The sequence below is a fragment of the Ornithorhynchus anatinus genome, chromosome 5 (genome assembly GCF_004115215.2).
Source record: "Ornithorhynchus anatinus isolate Pmale09 chromosome 5, mOrnAna1.pri.v4, whole genome shotgun sequence".
NCBI lineage: Eukaryota > Metazoa > Chordata > Mammalia > Monotremata > Ornithorhynchidae > Ornithorhynchus > Ornithorhynchus anatinus.
Window position 1 is genome coordinate 15,193,979 of NC_041732.1, and position 13,744 is coordinate 15,207,722.

The 13,744-nt window shown below is 47.7% G+C and overlaps 1 protein-coding gene across 1 annotated transcript in view; it reads left to right on the forward strand.

Moving 5' to 3' along the window:
- Positions 1-13,744, forward strand: part of ABHD17C (abhydrolase domain containing 17C, depalmitoylase) — an 84,222-nt gene that overhangs the window by 60,183 nt on the left and 10,295 nt on the right. The window contains exon 2 of the mRNA XM_029066250.1: positions 6,563-6,742. Coding sequence (XP_028922083.1) covers positions 6,563-6,742 — 180 coding nt within the window. The remainder of the gene's footprint in view (positions 1-6,562; positions 6,743-13,744) is intronic.

A 13,744-nucleotide genomic window follows, 5' to 3' on the forward strand; every position in this document is an offset into this window, starting at 1 on the left:
GGCCTCACAGTCTTAATCCCCATTTTATGGATGAGGCAACTGAGGCCCAGTAAAGTGACTTGCCCAAGATCACGCAGCAGACAAGTGATGGAGTCGAGACTGGAACCCAAGTCTTTCCAGCTTCCAAGCCCATGATCTATCCAGTAGGCCATGCTGCTTCCCTAAATACTAAGTACTTAGTATTTGTTGAGCGCCTGCTTTGTTGCTTAACACAATACTAGGCTCTTAAGATTCTAGAATAATCAGGCAATTAGTCCCTGCACCCGAGTTTTTGCCTCGATTTAAAAAAATAAGACTAATATTTTTTGAGCACCTGTTTTGTTGCTTAACACTGTACTGGGCCCTTAGGGTTCTAGAAAAATCAGACCGACTAAACCGGTCTCTGCCCTCAAGGAGAATACAGTCCAGCTCATCATGGTGATAGGTGGGAATAAAGTCTGTGAGCTCCCTGCCACCAGGGCCTGGAACCTTCTCTCCCCTTTCCTTGCCATCTGCTCCTGTGGAGGGGGGAGGGTGGGTGCGCACTGGAATGGAGTGGATTTTTAATTTAATTTTATAAGCTATTCCCCTCATATGGCCAAATTGCATGTTCCATTCACAATTTGTTAATTGTGCATTTATTAAACTCAAAAAAATCCATCACCTAAGAATTATCTAATATTATTATTATGGTGTTTGTTAAGCACTGACATGTGCCAAGCACTGTTCTTGTAACTGGGGTAGATACAAGGTAATCAAGTTGGACGCAGTCCTCGTCCCACTTGGGGCTCACAGCTTCAATCCCCGTTTCACAGATGAGGGAACTTGAGGCACAGAGAAGTTAAGTGACCTGCCCAGAATCACACAGCAAACTAGTGGAGCCAGAATTAGAACCCAAAGTCTCTGACTCTCAAATCTGTGCTCTTGCCACTAGGCCACGCTGCTTCTCAAAGAAATGATTTATTAAATTCAAAAAAAATACATCCCCTTAGAATAACTAAAAGGTAGCAAATTTTCTGGTGAGCACAACGAATCTGCCTTCCACTCGGTACCTTTCTTCGCTCTCTTGCCTTCCCGAATGTCTTACAGGATTCTGCTCTATTCTGACCTATTCTCTAGCTGGTGTCTGGATTTCAGAGCATAAGATTGGGAGGGAGCTCCGCTGGAAAGGACCCTCATATAAGGATAAAGCAGGAAAATAGAACTTTCTCCTTCGATCAGCTCTTAGTACATCACCTGGCACATGGAAGGCACTTAACAAACACCACGGTAAAACAAACGAAAAACGGTGCAGGTCAGATATCCCTTTCACTTTGGGTCTTCAGCTGCAACATCAGACTAGGCTTCTAATGTGATTGTAAGCTAGTCTTGCCCTGACTGCGAACAGATCAGTGATAGCCTTTGGCACGGATAATCCAAGTTGAATCGCATTCTTTTCCTTACATAACGTTTGCCAGAAGAGTTGGCTGAAAAGTCCTTTTTAGTACCCCTGTTTCAGATTGAAATGCTAGACAGTGGGTTGATGGAGCAGTCCTATGTACGCGGCGCCTACACGATGCAGAACCACTCTTCAGGCCTGGTTGCCCTCTGCTGGTCAGTTTATCAAGGCCTAGATTCCTCTGTTTGGCTTTTGCTTTATCTTTTATACATGTGCTCAGTAGCAGAAGCAGGGTAGCCTCATGGAGAGAGCACATAGCCTGGGTTCTAATCCCAGCTCCACTACTTGCCTGCTGTGTGAACTTGGACACGGCACTTCACTTTGCTGAGACTCAGTTTCCTCATCTGTGAAATGGGGATTACGACTGTGAGCCCCATGTGGGACAGGAACTGTATGCGACCTTATTAGCTTGTATCTGCCCCAGCAATTAGTACAGTGCCTGGAACATATTAAGTGCTTAACAAATACCACAAAAGGAAAAAAAAAGGAATGGAGCTCATCCATCCCTTCTACGACCTCAAAATCTGCCTCACTGTCCCTGATCTCCTCTGCTCTTTGTTCCTCCTTTCTCTGGGGCGTCTCTCCGTGGAATCCACCGGCACCTCAAGCTCAACCTGCCCCCACATGAACTCTTCTCCCCTCCCAAATCCTCTCCCCCATCAAGTTTTCCCATCCTAGTCACAGATTCAAATGCTAAGCGACGCAGAAGGAAGTGGGAGAAGAGGAAAGGGGGACTTAGGGAAGGCCTCTTGGAAGAGAGGTGCCCTCAATAAGGCTTTTAATGGGGGGAAAGGGATTGTCAGATACTAAGTGGGAGGGGGTTGCAGGCCAAAGGCAGATCATGGGAAAGGGGTCAGCAGCGAGATAGATGAGATCGAGGTACAGTGTGTTGATTGGTGTTAGAGGAGTGAAATGTGCAAGGCTGGGTTGTAGTAGGAAATCAGAGAGGCAAGATGGGAGGAGGCGAGCTGATTGAGTGGCTCTAAGGCAAGTTGTTTCTATTTGATATGGAGATGGATGGGCAACCACCTGAGGCTTCGGGAAATGCAGACTGAACTTAGAATATGATCCAACTGGCCAGGACAGTGGGCAAGGGAGCCAATAAAAATGGAAAAAATTACATTGCCAGACAGGCAAAACAGATGAGGATGAATTTGAGACTGATGAGGTCTACCTGTTAGCTGGATTTCTGCCAGCAGTGTTCTGCAGCTCATGACCACTGGTGAAGGGCATGTACTGTGGAGGTAACCCAGAGCCATGGGGTAGAGGCTGGGAGGTCAGAGAGGCTGGTGCAGGAAATAGGCGGGAGAGGATAAATGGTTGGATCAGCGTGGTGGTAGTTTGGGTGGAGAGGAAAAGCTGGACCTTTGCGTTGTTGTGAAGGTAGAAGCGACAGGATTCGATGTCAGGTCAGATTTGTGAATTGAATGAGAAAGAAGAGTCGAGGATAATGCCAAGGTTTTGGGCTTGTGAGACAGAGTATGGTAATGCTAAGTACAGAGATGGGCCAGTCAGGGGAAGGACAGGGGTTGGGTGGGAGATTCATCAATTCAGTCGTATTTATTGAGTGCTTATTGTGTTCAAAACACTGTGGTAAACGCTTGGGAGAGTACAATATAACAGACACATTTGTGCCCACCATGAGCTAAATTACAGATATATACAGATATAAATATATGTGCTGTGGGGATGGAAGGGAGGGTGAGTGAAGGAACAAGTAAGACCGGTGCAGAAGGGATAGGAGAAGAGGAGAGGAAGGCTTAGGGAAGGCTTCTTGGAGGAGGTGTGCTTTGAATAGGGTTTATTATAAGTATTATTATTATTATTAGCAGATCTCAGCTCTTCCACCTTTATAGCCCTCCTGAAATCTCATCTCCTTTGGTAACCCATCTCCAATGAATTTCTCAGCTCTCCAATTTGCGCCCCGCCCCCCAACTACTGCTCGACTTCCATGCCCACCACCTAAGTATCGAGAAGCAGCATTTCCTAGTGATTAGAGCTCGGGCCAGGGATTTTAGTCCCAGCTCTGCCACTTGTCTACTGTTTGACCTTGGGCAAGTCACGGCACTTCTCTGTGCCTCAGTTGCTTCCTCTTAAATTGGGGATGATTGCGAGCACCATGTTAGGACAGGGACTGTGTCCAACCTGATTAGCTTGTATCTACCCCAGCGCTTAATAAGCACTTAACAAATACCATAAAAAAAGGACTGAAGTACTCAGAACTTGCCCTTCCCACGGTAGCAATTACATACATATCTTGCATACTTTATTCCTTCCTCCAATTTGAAATTTATTTTGGCATCTTTCTCCCCAACTAGATTGTAAGGCCCTTGAGGGCAGGGATTGTCTTTACTGATTCTTGTTTAGTCCTAAGTGCTTAGTGTCTTGCTCTGATTGCAGAGGTGCTCAGCAAATACCGTTTGTTCGATTAGATGATGCTTTGCCAGCAAAACTCTTACATTTTATATGCGTTTCTCTGTTGTTCTCGGTCTGCAGTGGTTTATAGTCATTTTCTTGCCATCTTGTTGGTGTTCTCTCAAGGCACTGTCATCAGGATGTGGTTGATCCTAGATCAGTCAGTGGTATTTATTGAGCACTTTCTCAGTGCAGAGCTCTGTACTAAATGCTTGAGAAAGTACAGTTCAACTGAGTTGGTTGCCACGTTCCCCTGCCTACCATAGTAATAATTGTTGTATTTGTTAAGCGCTTACTATGTGCCAAGCACCGTTCTAAGTACTGGAGTGGGTACAGGGTAATCAGGTTGTCCCACATGGGCTCACACTTTTAATCTCCATTTTACAGGTGAGGTCACTGAGGCACAGAAAAGTGAAGTGACTTGCCCAGGGTCACACAGCAGACAAATGGCGGAGCCAGGATTAGAACCCACGTCCTCTGACTCCCAAAGGAGCTCGCAGTCTGGGAGGGGAGGCAGATATCAGTATAGATAGATTAAGTTGTGGATATGTTCGTAAGTGCTGTGGAGCTGAAATGGGGGAATAAAGAGTGTAAATCCTAGAGTGAGGGCGAAGCAGAAGGGAATGGGAGAGAAGGAAATGAAGGCTTAGTCGGGAAAGGCCTTTTGGGGGAGATGTGCTTAGAAGCAGCATGGCTCAGTGGAAAGAGCCCGGACTCGGGAGTCAGAGGTCATGGGTTCGAATCCCAACTCTGTCACTTGTCAGCTGTGTGACTGTGGGCAAGTCACTTCACTTCTTTGTGCTCAGTGACCTCTTCTGTAAAATGGGGATTAAGACAGTGAGCCTCACGTGGGATAACCTGAATACCCTGTATCTCCTCCAGTGCTTAGAACAGTGCTCTGCACATACTAAGCCCTTAACAAATACCAATATTATTATTAATAAGACTTTGAAGTTGGGGAAAGGTGATCTGTCAGGTGTGAAGGGGGAGGGAGTTCCAGGCAGAGGCAGGGTGTGGGTGGGGGGTTGACCAGTGTAATAGATGAGATTGAAGTACAGAGATTAGGGTTGTGTTTTTGTTGGGGGGTTTTGATGGTATTTGTTAAGCGCTTACTATGTGCCAGGCACTGGACTAAGTTCTGGGCTATTCTAATTACTGCGGTAGATACAAGCTAATCAGGTTGGAAACAGCCCGTGTCCTACATGGTGCTCACAGAATTAATCCTCATTTTACAGATGAGGGAACTGAGGCACAGAGAAGTGAAGGGACTTGCTCAAGGTCACACAGCAGACAAGTGGCAGAGCTGGGAGTAGAATCTAGGTCTTTCGGACTCCCAGGACCGCGCTCTGAACACCAGGCCACGCTACTTCCCTGGGTTGGCATTTGAAGAGCAAAGTGGGCAATCTGGATTGTAGTAGAAAATCAGGTAGGTGAGGTAGGAGGGGGCAAGGTGATTTGAGTGCTTTAAAGCTGATGGCAATGTGGAGGTGAATGGGCAACCACTGGAGGTGCCTGTGGAGTGGGGAAACACGAACGGAATGTTTTTGTTAACAACTGATCTGGGCGACAGAGTGAAATACGGACTGGAGAGGGGAGAGGCAGGAAGCAGGGAGGTCAACGAGGAGGCTGATACGGTAGATGATTGTCTCAGGGTGTTGAGTACCAGTGGAGCCTGTTGGAAGTTTCCAGATCCCCCGGCGAACTTGTGCAGGGTACGTCGACCTCTGCAAAACCCCGTATGGAATTTCAATGAGGAAAGGGTCAGACAGGCCAAGCTTGAACTCTCTCAGCTCCATTCAGCCGTGTCGAATGGTTTCGTGGATCCTTGGAATCCTGGTGAATGCGAATGGCTTTTACTAGCACAATATCGTGAGCACTCCAAACTAGCTTCACTCTATGTTCACTCCAGACCTCTCAGCCATGACCTGCTTGTGACCTGGAACTTCCTCTTCATATGCATCAATGACTCTCTCCACCTTCAAAGCCCTATTGAAGACACATCTCCTCCAAGAGACCTTCCCAGTCTAAATCATCATTTCTTCTTCTGCCACTCCCTTCTGCATCACCCTGATTTGCTCCTCTTTTTCACCCCCACCTCAGCCCCATAACACTTATGTCCATATCCATAATTTATTTATATTAATGTCTCTCTTCCCCTCCAGGCTGTAACTCATTGTGGGCAGGGAATTGTATAGTCCCAAGTGCTTAGGAAAGTAAGCGCTCAATAAATACAGTTGACCCATCTGTTTTGGAATAGGGATAATGAGCTTACGTCTTCCCCTTTAGACTGTGAGCTTGTTGTGGTCAGGGAATGTATCCGTTTGTTGTTGTATTGTACTCTCCCAAACACTTAGTACAATGCTTTGCACACAGTAAGCACTCAATAAATACGACTGAATGAATGAATGACTTCTCAAAAGTGTGAAGAAAGGAATAAGATGTGAACAAGGAGGCAGATTCACTTTGTAACACTAAGACCGTACTGTGGAGAATTGCCCTGAAAAATGACCAGTTGGGATCGCCATCCTACTGGCCCAACATCTTCAACATGGCTTTCTTCTTTAGATCCCTACAGTCCTTTCATATAGGACTGTAATACATTTTTGTTTTCACCTTAATCGGCCGGGCCAAATTTCAGTGCGTTTCCGCCACACCAGCGGATGTTTTAATGGAATTGAGTTTGCCTTGCTTCCAGCATAGTAACTTGTGCTCTTGCTTAACTCTTTTCAGGTACGGGGTCAGTCCAGAGAACATCATCTTATACGGGCAAAGTATCGGGACTGTCCCAACGGTGGATCTGGCGTCTCGGTACGAGTGTGCAGCTGTAATTCTCCATTCCCCGCTCATGTCGGGCTTACGGGTGGCCTTTCCTGATACCAGGAAAACATACTGCTTCGATGCTTTCCCAAGGTAGGTACCCACACGGGTCGCATTCCCTGGCACCCTCTGTTGAATGCTTGTCTCGAAAAAAGACCATTTGCCCTCCGTTAAAGAACACCATCCCAAAATATCTGTGGGAGGGAGACAGAGGCAGGGGGCGATGCCCAAAAGTCTTGACAGGGAGCGAGTTCCTCTTTCGAGCAGTGGTATTTCTTGCTTGTATGCAGAGCAGTGTCCTAGGCATTTGGGAGAGTACAACACCACGGAGTTGGTAGGACCCAATCCCTGCCCTCCAGGAGTTTCCCATCTTTCCCATCTTAGTTGCCCTCCCCGCCCCCCCGGCCCCCCACCTGACATCCAGCTGCAAAGCTATTCCTCTGTCTCCTCTCTGGGCCCTGACAGTCGGTGCTATTTATTTATTAATGGGTCTTGTTAAGCACTTACTAGTTGCCAGGCACTGTTCTAAGCAAATCAGATTGGACACAGTCCCTGTCCCACGAGGGGCTCACAGACTTTAGTCCCCATTGGTAATGGAGGCCCAGAAAAGTGAAGTGACGTGTCCGAGGTCACGGAGCAGCCAAGTGGCAGAGCCCGGATTAGAACCCAGGTCCTTCTGACTCTCAGCCCGTGCTCTATCCACTAAGCCATGCTGCTTCTTTGTTGAGCATGAGGGCAGAGGACCAGGCTGTTGATGAGAGAGTACAGTAAAAGTGGAAAACAAAAGTTTTGGATTTTGTTTGTTTTTCTATGTTGTTGGTTAAACACTTACTATGTGCCAGGAACTGTACTAAGCCTTGGACCCAGTCCCTGTCCCACATGGGGCTTCACAGTCCTCACCCCCATTTTACAGATTAGGGAACTGAACCCTGGAGAAGTGAAGTGACTTGAAGTGAGGTTGCACAGCAGATGAGTGCAGAGTCGGAATTAGAACCAGGTCCTTGGACTCCCAGGTCCGGGCTGTATTTACTGTATTCTCACTGCCCCTGCCTTCAAGGAATTTACAATTGAAGGAGAAAGACAAAGATTATTTCCAAATAATGAAATAAGCAGGAAGATCGGGGCTACAGGAGTTGCCTCAAGGGGTGTAAAGGAATAAACAGAAAAATAAGGGATTGAGAGAGAGATCCCCATTATTACACACTTAGACTATGAGCCAAAGGTGGGACAGGGATTTGTGAGCAACATGATTAACATATGTCTACCCCAGTGCTTAGACCAGTGTTTGATTCACAGTAAGTGCTTAACAAGTAATCATCATCAAATACCATGATCTTTTTTTCTAGTCACTCTTTTGTGTGCTTCTGAGTAGGTCGTGAAAGATACCACTTTGAAAACTAAGTCTCTTATTTACATATGTTCAAAAATTCAAATTCAAATCTTTTATTTTTGATATATTTCTATTGCTGTTTGATCATGCTTTTTCAGGCTGCATTTATTGCTTTTTCATCATTATTTTGTAATGCAGTTCTGTCATTTAAATCTATTTTTGGAATTGTGTTGCCTGTTGGTGGACTTGACATCATTTCTTATGGGAATTTGTACTTGTACTTTCTGCTCTCTTTTCACAGAACCAGTCAAAAAGCACTAACTGGGGTAAAGTAGTTTGCACTCACGGGCCTGAGAGTCAGGGGATCGGGGTTCTAATCCTGGCTCTGTCATTTGCCTGCTTTGTGACCTTGGACAAGTCACTTAACTTCTCTGGGCCCCTCCACTTGAAAAATGGGGATTCAAAACCTGTTCTCCTTCTTACTTAGGCCATGAGCACCAGATGGGACGTGGACTGTGTTCTACTCGATTATCTTGTACCGACCCCAGAGCTTATAATAAGCACTTAGCAAATACCACCATCATCATCATTATTGTTTTTATCATCATTATTACATTTATTAGGCACGTACCATGTACCAGGCACTGAACTAAGCGTGCTGGGGTAGATACTAGCTAGTCAGATTGGACACAGTCCCTGTCCCACATGGAGCTCACAGTCTTAATCCCCATTTTACAGATGAGGTAACCAGGGCCCAGAGAAGTTAGGTGACTTGCCAAAGGTCACAACACAGACAAGTGACAGAGGCGGGATTAGAACACAGGTCCTTCTGTATTCTAGGCCCATGCTCTATCCAGTAGGCCACGCTGCTTCTCCTCGAAGCGTAAGCTAGGGTTTATGAACTTACTTGTATCGTCCTAAATACTCTTGTAGAAAATGGTTGCTCGGTGTATTTATTTTGACCAGACTAGTTGTCGTTGTGTTGATGTTTGTCTCCCCCTTTAGAAGGTACTCTTTTGGGGTTGGAACTTGTCATTTGATTATTCTGTACTTTCCACGTATAATAATGTTGGTATTTGTTAAGCGCTTACTATGTGCAGAGCACTGTTCTAAGTGCTGGGGTAAACACAGGGGAATCAGGTTGTCCCACGTGGGGCTTACAGTCTTAATCCCCATTTTACAGATGAGGGAACTGAGGCACAGAGAAGTTAAGTGACTTGCCCACAGTCACACAGCTGCCAAGTGGCAGAGTGGGATTCGAACTCATGAGCCCTGACTCCAAAGCCCGTGCTCTTTCCACTGCGCCACGCAAGTGGGTGCTCAATAAATGGTCTTACTACTGCTGCTAATGCTGTCACTGAAAGCAGTAGGAGCATGAATTAAGAGGAGCAGCTGCTGGTCAAGCTGCAAAGCCATTGCCCCTGCCATGTTTCTGTCCTTATCGTCCCCTCAAGACAGTCAACTTAGCCTGCAAGGCGACCATCTTAGTTTGGAGGAACCATTTTGAGCTTTCATTTGGGTAGGTGGAACCTTCGGAAAGTACACTTTCTCCCGGTCTTCCAGTTGTCCCCTTCACAGTACTATAGGGTGGTAAATATAACAAGTCAAGTAGCCAGATGAAAACAGCTAACGAACAGCAGAATCCTGTGCTGTTTCTACTTCTGTGGTAGATGAACTGCTGTTTCGCTCTGAGCTGTTAGACCCCTTCACTGTGCAGTGTTCAAGTTCTTCTCTCTATCTCTCTGCCCACTCTGATCCTCGTAGACTTCAATATCCACATGGATGTACCCAGTGACTCTTCTGCTGCCCGCCTGCTATCACTCCTCGATTCTGCCAACCTCCTGCTCCACCACACCTCACCCACTCACCAACTTGGTCACACCCTCGATCTCGTCATCTCCTCCCTCACCAACTCTGAAATCCCTCTCTCAGACCATAACCTTCTCACCTGCCTCCTCTTTCACACTCTCTTCCCCTTGCAATCTGTACTACTCCCCCACAGAGACCTCTGCTCTCTTGATCCCATCCATCTCTCCAAAGCATCTCTCCCCACCTTGCCCCCCGTCCTCTCTTCCCACTCTCAATGATCAGGTTACCACTGTCAACTCCACCCTCTCTACTCATCTCAACTCACTCACCCCCCTTTCCCTCCGCCGCTCTCGCTCCACTAACCCACAGCCCTGGGTCACTGCCTCTGTCCGCCTCCTACGCTCTTATGCTCGAGCTGCTGAGCGCTGCTGGCGAAGGTCCAAGCACCAAACCACCTTATCCATTTAAAATTTATCCTTTCCTGCCTTAACTCTGCCCTTTCCTCCCCCAGACAAAACTACTTTTCTTCCCTCATTGACACCAATGCCCGTCACCCCCCGCCAGTTGTTCCAGACCTTTAATTCTCTCCTCAGGCCCCCTGCTCCTCCCCCGCCCCTCACCCTCAACGATCTGGCCACCTACTTCATCTCAAAAATTAACACAATCAGGTCTGAGCTCCCCAAAGTCACCCTTCCCCCTTCTGCCCCGCCCCCCAGCCCCACAACCCTCTCCCCTACTTTCCCTTCTTTCCCTGCAGTGTCCTCAGAGGAGATCTCCTCCCTCCTCCCAAGTGCCACCCCCTCCACCTGTGCTTCGACCCCGTTCCCGCTCACCTTATAAAAACCAACGCCTCTTCCCTCCTCCCCTCCTTAACTTCTATCTTTAACCGTTCACTCTCCAATGACTTTTTCCTCTCTGCCTTCAAACATGCCCATGTCTTCCCCCATCCTAAAAAAACCCTTTCTCGACCCCACTTCCCCTTCCAATTATTGCCCTATCTCCCTACTACCCTTCCTTTCCAAGCTCTTACAATGAGTCATCTACACTCGCTGCCTAGAATTCCTCAACTCCAATTCTCTCCTGGACCCCCTCCAATCTGGCTTCCATCCCCTCCACTCTACCGAGACTGCTCTCTCAGAGGTCACCCATGACCTCCTTCTTGCCAAATCCAATGGCTCCTACTCTATCCTAATCCTCTTTGACCTCTCAGCTGCCTTTGACAATGGTCAACAGTGTCTTATCTCACCTTGGCTTCACGGACTCCGTCCTCTCCTGGTTCTCTTATCTTTCTGGCCGTTCATTCTCGGTCTCCTTCGCGGGCTCCTCCTCCCCCTCCCATCTTCTAACTGTAGGGGTTCCTCAAGGGTCAGGTCTCGGCCCTCTTCTGTTCTCCATCTACACTCACTCCCTCGGTGAACTCGTAATAATAATAATGTTGGTATTTGTTAAGCGTTTACTACGTGCAGAGCACTGTTCTAAGCCGTGGGGTAGAAACAGGGGAATGAGGTTGTCCCACGTGAGGCTCACAGTCTTCATCCCCATTTTACAGTTGAGGGAACTGAGGCACATCGAAGTGAAGTGACTTGCCCACAGTCACACAGCTGACAAGGGGCAGAGTCGGGATTCAAACCCATGACCTCTGACTCCCAAGCCCGGGCTCTTTCCACTGAGCCACGCTGCTTCTCATTCGCTCATTTGCTCTCACGGCTTCAACTATCATCTCTATGCAGATGACACTCAAATCTACATCTCTGCCCCTGTCCTCTCCCCCTCCCTGCAGGCTCGTATCTCCTCCTGCCTCCAGGACGTCTCTACCTGGATGTTTGCCCGCCACCTAAAACTCAACTTGTCCAAAACTGAGCTCCTTATTTTCCCTCCCAAGCCCTGTCCTCTTCTTGACTTCCCTATCACTGTGGATGGTACGATCATCCTTCCCGTCTTTCAAGCCCGCAACCTTGGTGTCATCCTTGACTCAGCTCTCTCATTCACTCCACATATCCAATCTGTCACCAACTCCTGCCGGTCTCACCTTTATAATATTGCCAAGATCGGCCCTTTCCTCTCCACCCAAACAGCTATCTTACTGGTACAGGCTCTCATAATATCCCGGCTGGATTGTTGTGTCAGCCTTCTCTCTGATCTCCCTTTCTCCCGTCTCTCCCCGCTCCAGTCTATTCTTCGTTCCACTGCCCAGCTCATCTTCCTGCAGAAACGCTCTAGGCATGTCATTCCCCTTCTTAAAAACCTCCAGTGGTTGCCTATCAACCTCCACATGAAACAAAAACGTATAGCTCTAAGCTTCAAGGCTCTCCATCACCTTGCCGCCTCCTACCTCTCCTCCCTTCTCTTTCTACTGCCCACCCCGCACACTCCGCTCCTCTGCCGCCCACCTCCTCATCGCCACCCTTTCTCACCTATCCCACCGTCGACTCCTGGCCCACGTCCTCCCGCTGTCCTGGAATGCCCTCCCTCCTCACCTCTGCCAAACTATCTCTCTTGCCCTCTTCAAAGCCCTATTGAGAGCTCACTTTCTCCAAGAGGTCTTCCCAGACTGAGCTTCCCCTTTTCCCTCTGCTCCCTCTCTGCCCCCCCCAACCTCCCCTCACCTAAGCCCCCTTCCCCCCCGTCCCTCTGCTCCTCCCCCTCCCTTCCCCTCAGCACTGTGCTCGTACGCTCATTTGTATATATTTTTATTACCCTATTTATTTTGTTAATGAGATGTTCATCTTCTTGATTCTATTTATTGCTATTGTTTTTGTCTGTCTCCCCCGATTAGACTGTAAGGCTGTCAGTGGGCAAGGATTGTCTCTATCTGTTGCTGAATTGTACATTCCAAGCGCTTAGTACAGTGCTCTGCATATAGCGTTCAATAAGTACTATTGAAGGAAGTTGCCTTTCTCATAGGTAACAAAAAAATGTTTCAGGCTACACCTCCAGTGAGGTGCCGTCAGTGTCGTTTTCCCTGGGATTCAAGAGATTGTCATTTGTGGTTATTTCTTAGTTTGCAGCATGGGCTGGCTGGGAATACCCAGTAAGTCAAATGTGGAATTGCGGTTTCGCCGCGCGAGCCACCGAGTTAACACTGGGAGGCTTCTCAGTGCTGTGCCAAATTCAAATATTGAACACTTTACATCTCTTAGAAGAAATGCCAACGGACAGCTGAATTAGGACAGGACAGGCTCTTTCCCCCTGATTGTCGCAGACATTAAAAATAGCGGCTTAAAATAATGAAAAGCCCATGTTGTTCTCTGTGTGTTTTGGGGATTTTGGTAACAGATATAACTGTCATCCAGAATCAGGAGCAGGAAAGCCTTTGGTGGGAATGTCCCCATCAATCCCTTGCCCCTACCTCAATCCCCAGCTCCCTCCAGTTATTGCCCCATCTCCCTCCTACCGTTATTCTCCAAACTCCCTGAAGGAGTTGTCTGTACTCGCTCCCTCCACTTCCTCTCCTTCAATTCCCTCCTTTCAATCTGACTCCCACCCCTTTCACTTTGCGGAAACAACCATCTCAAAGGTCACCATTGATCTCCTCCTTGCCAAATCCAACAACCTCTACTCCATCCTAATCCTCCTCGACCTCTCAGCTGCCTTCGACACCTTCTCCTGGAAGCATCCACCCTCGGCTTCAGCTGACACTGTCCTCTTCTGTTTCTCCTCCCATCTCTCTGGCCACTCATTCTCATTCTCGGGCTCCTTCCATCCTCTGACTGTGGGTGTCCTTCAAGGCTCAAGTCTGGATACCCTTCTATTTTCCATCTACACCCTTGGAGAACTCATTCACTCCCTCCATCTCAACTACCATCTCTTTGTGGATGATTCCCAAATCCAATTCTCCAACCATGATCTCCCTCTTCTCCAGAAGAGTCTCGCATATCCTCCTGCCTTCAGGATACTACTTCCTGGCCATCCCGCCAACAGCACACATTTAACCTGTCATAAATAGAGCTCCTGAT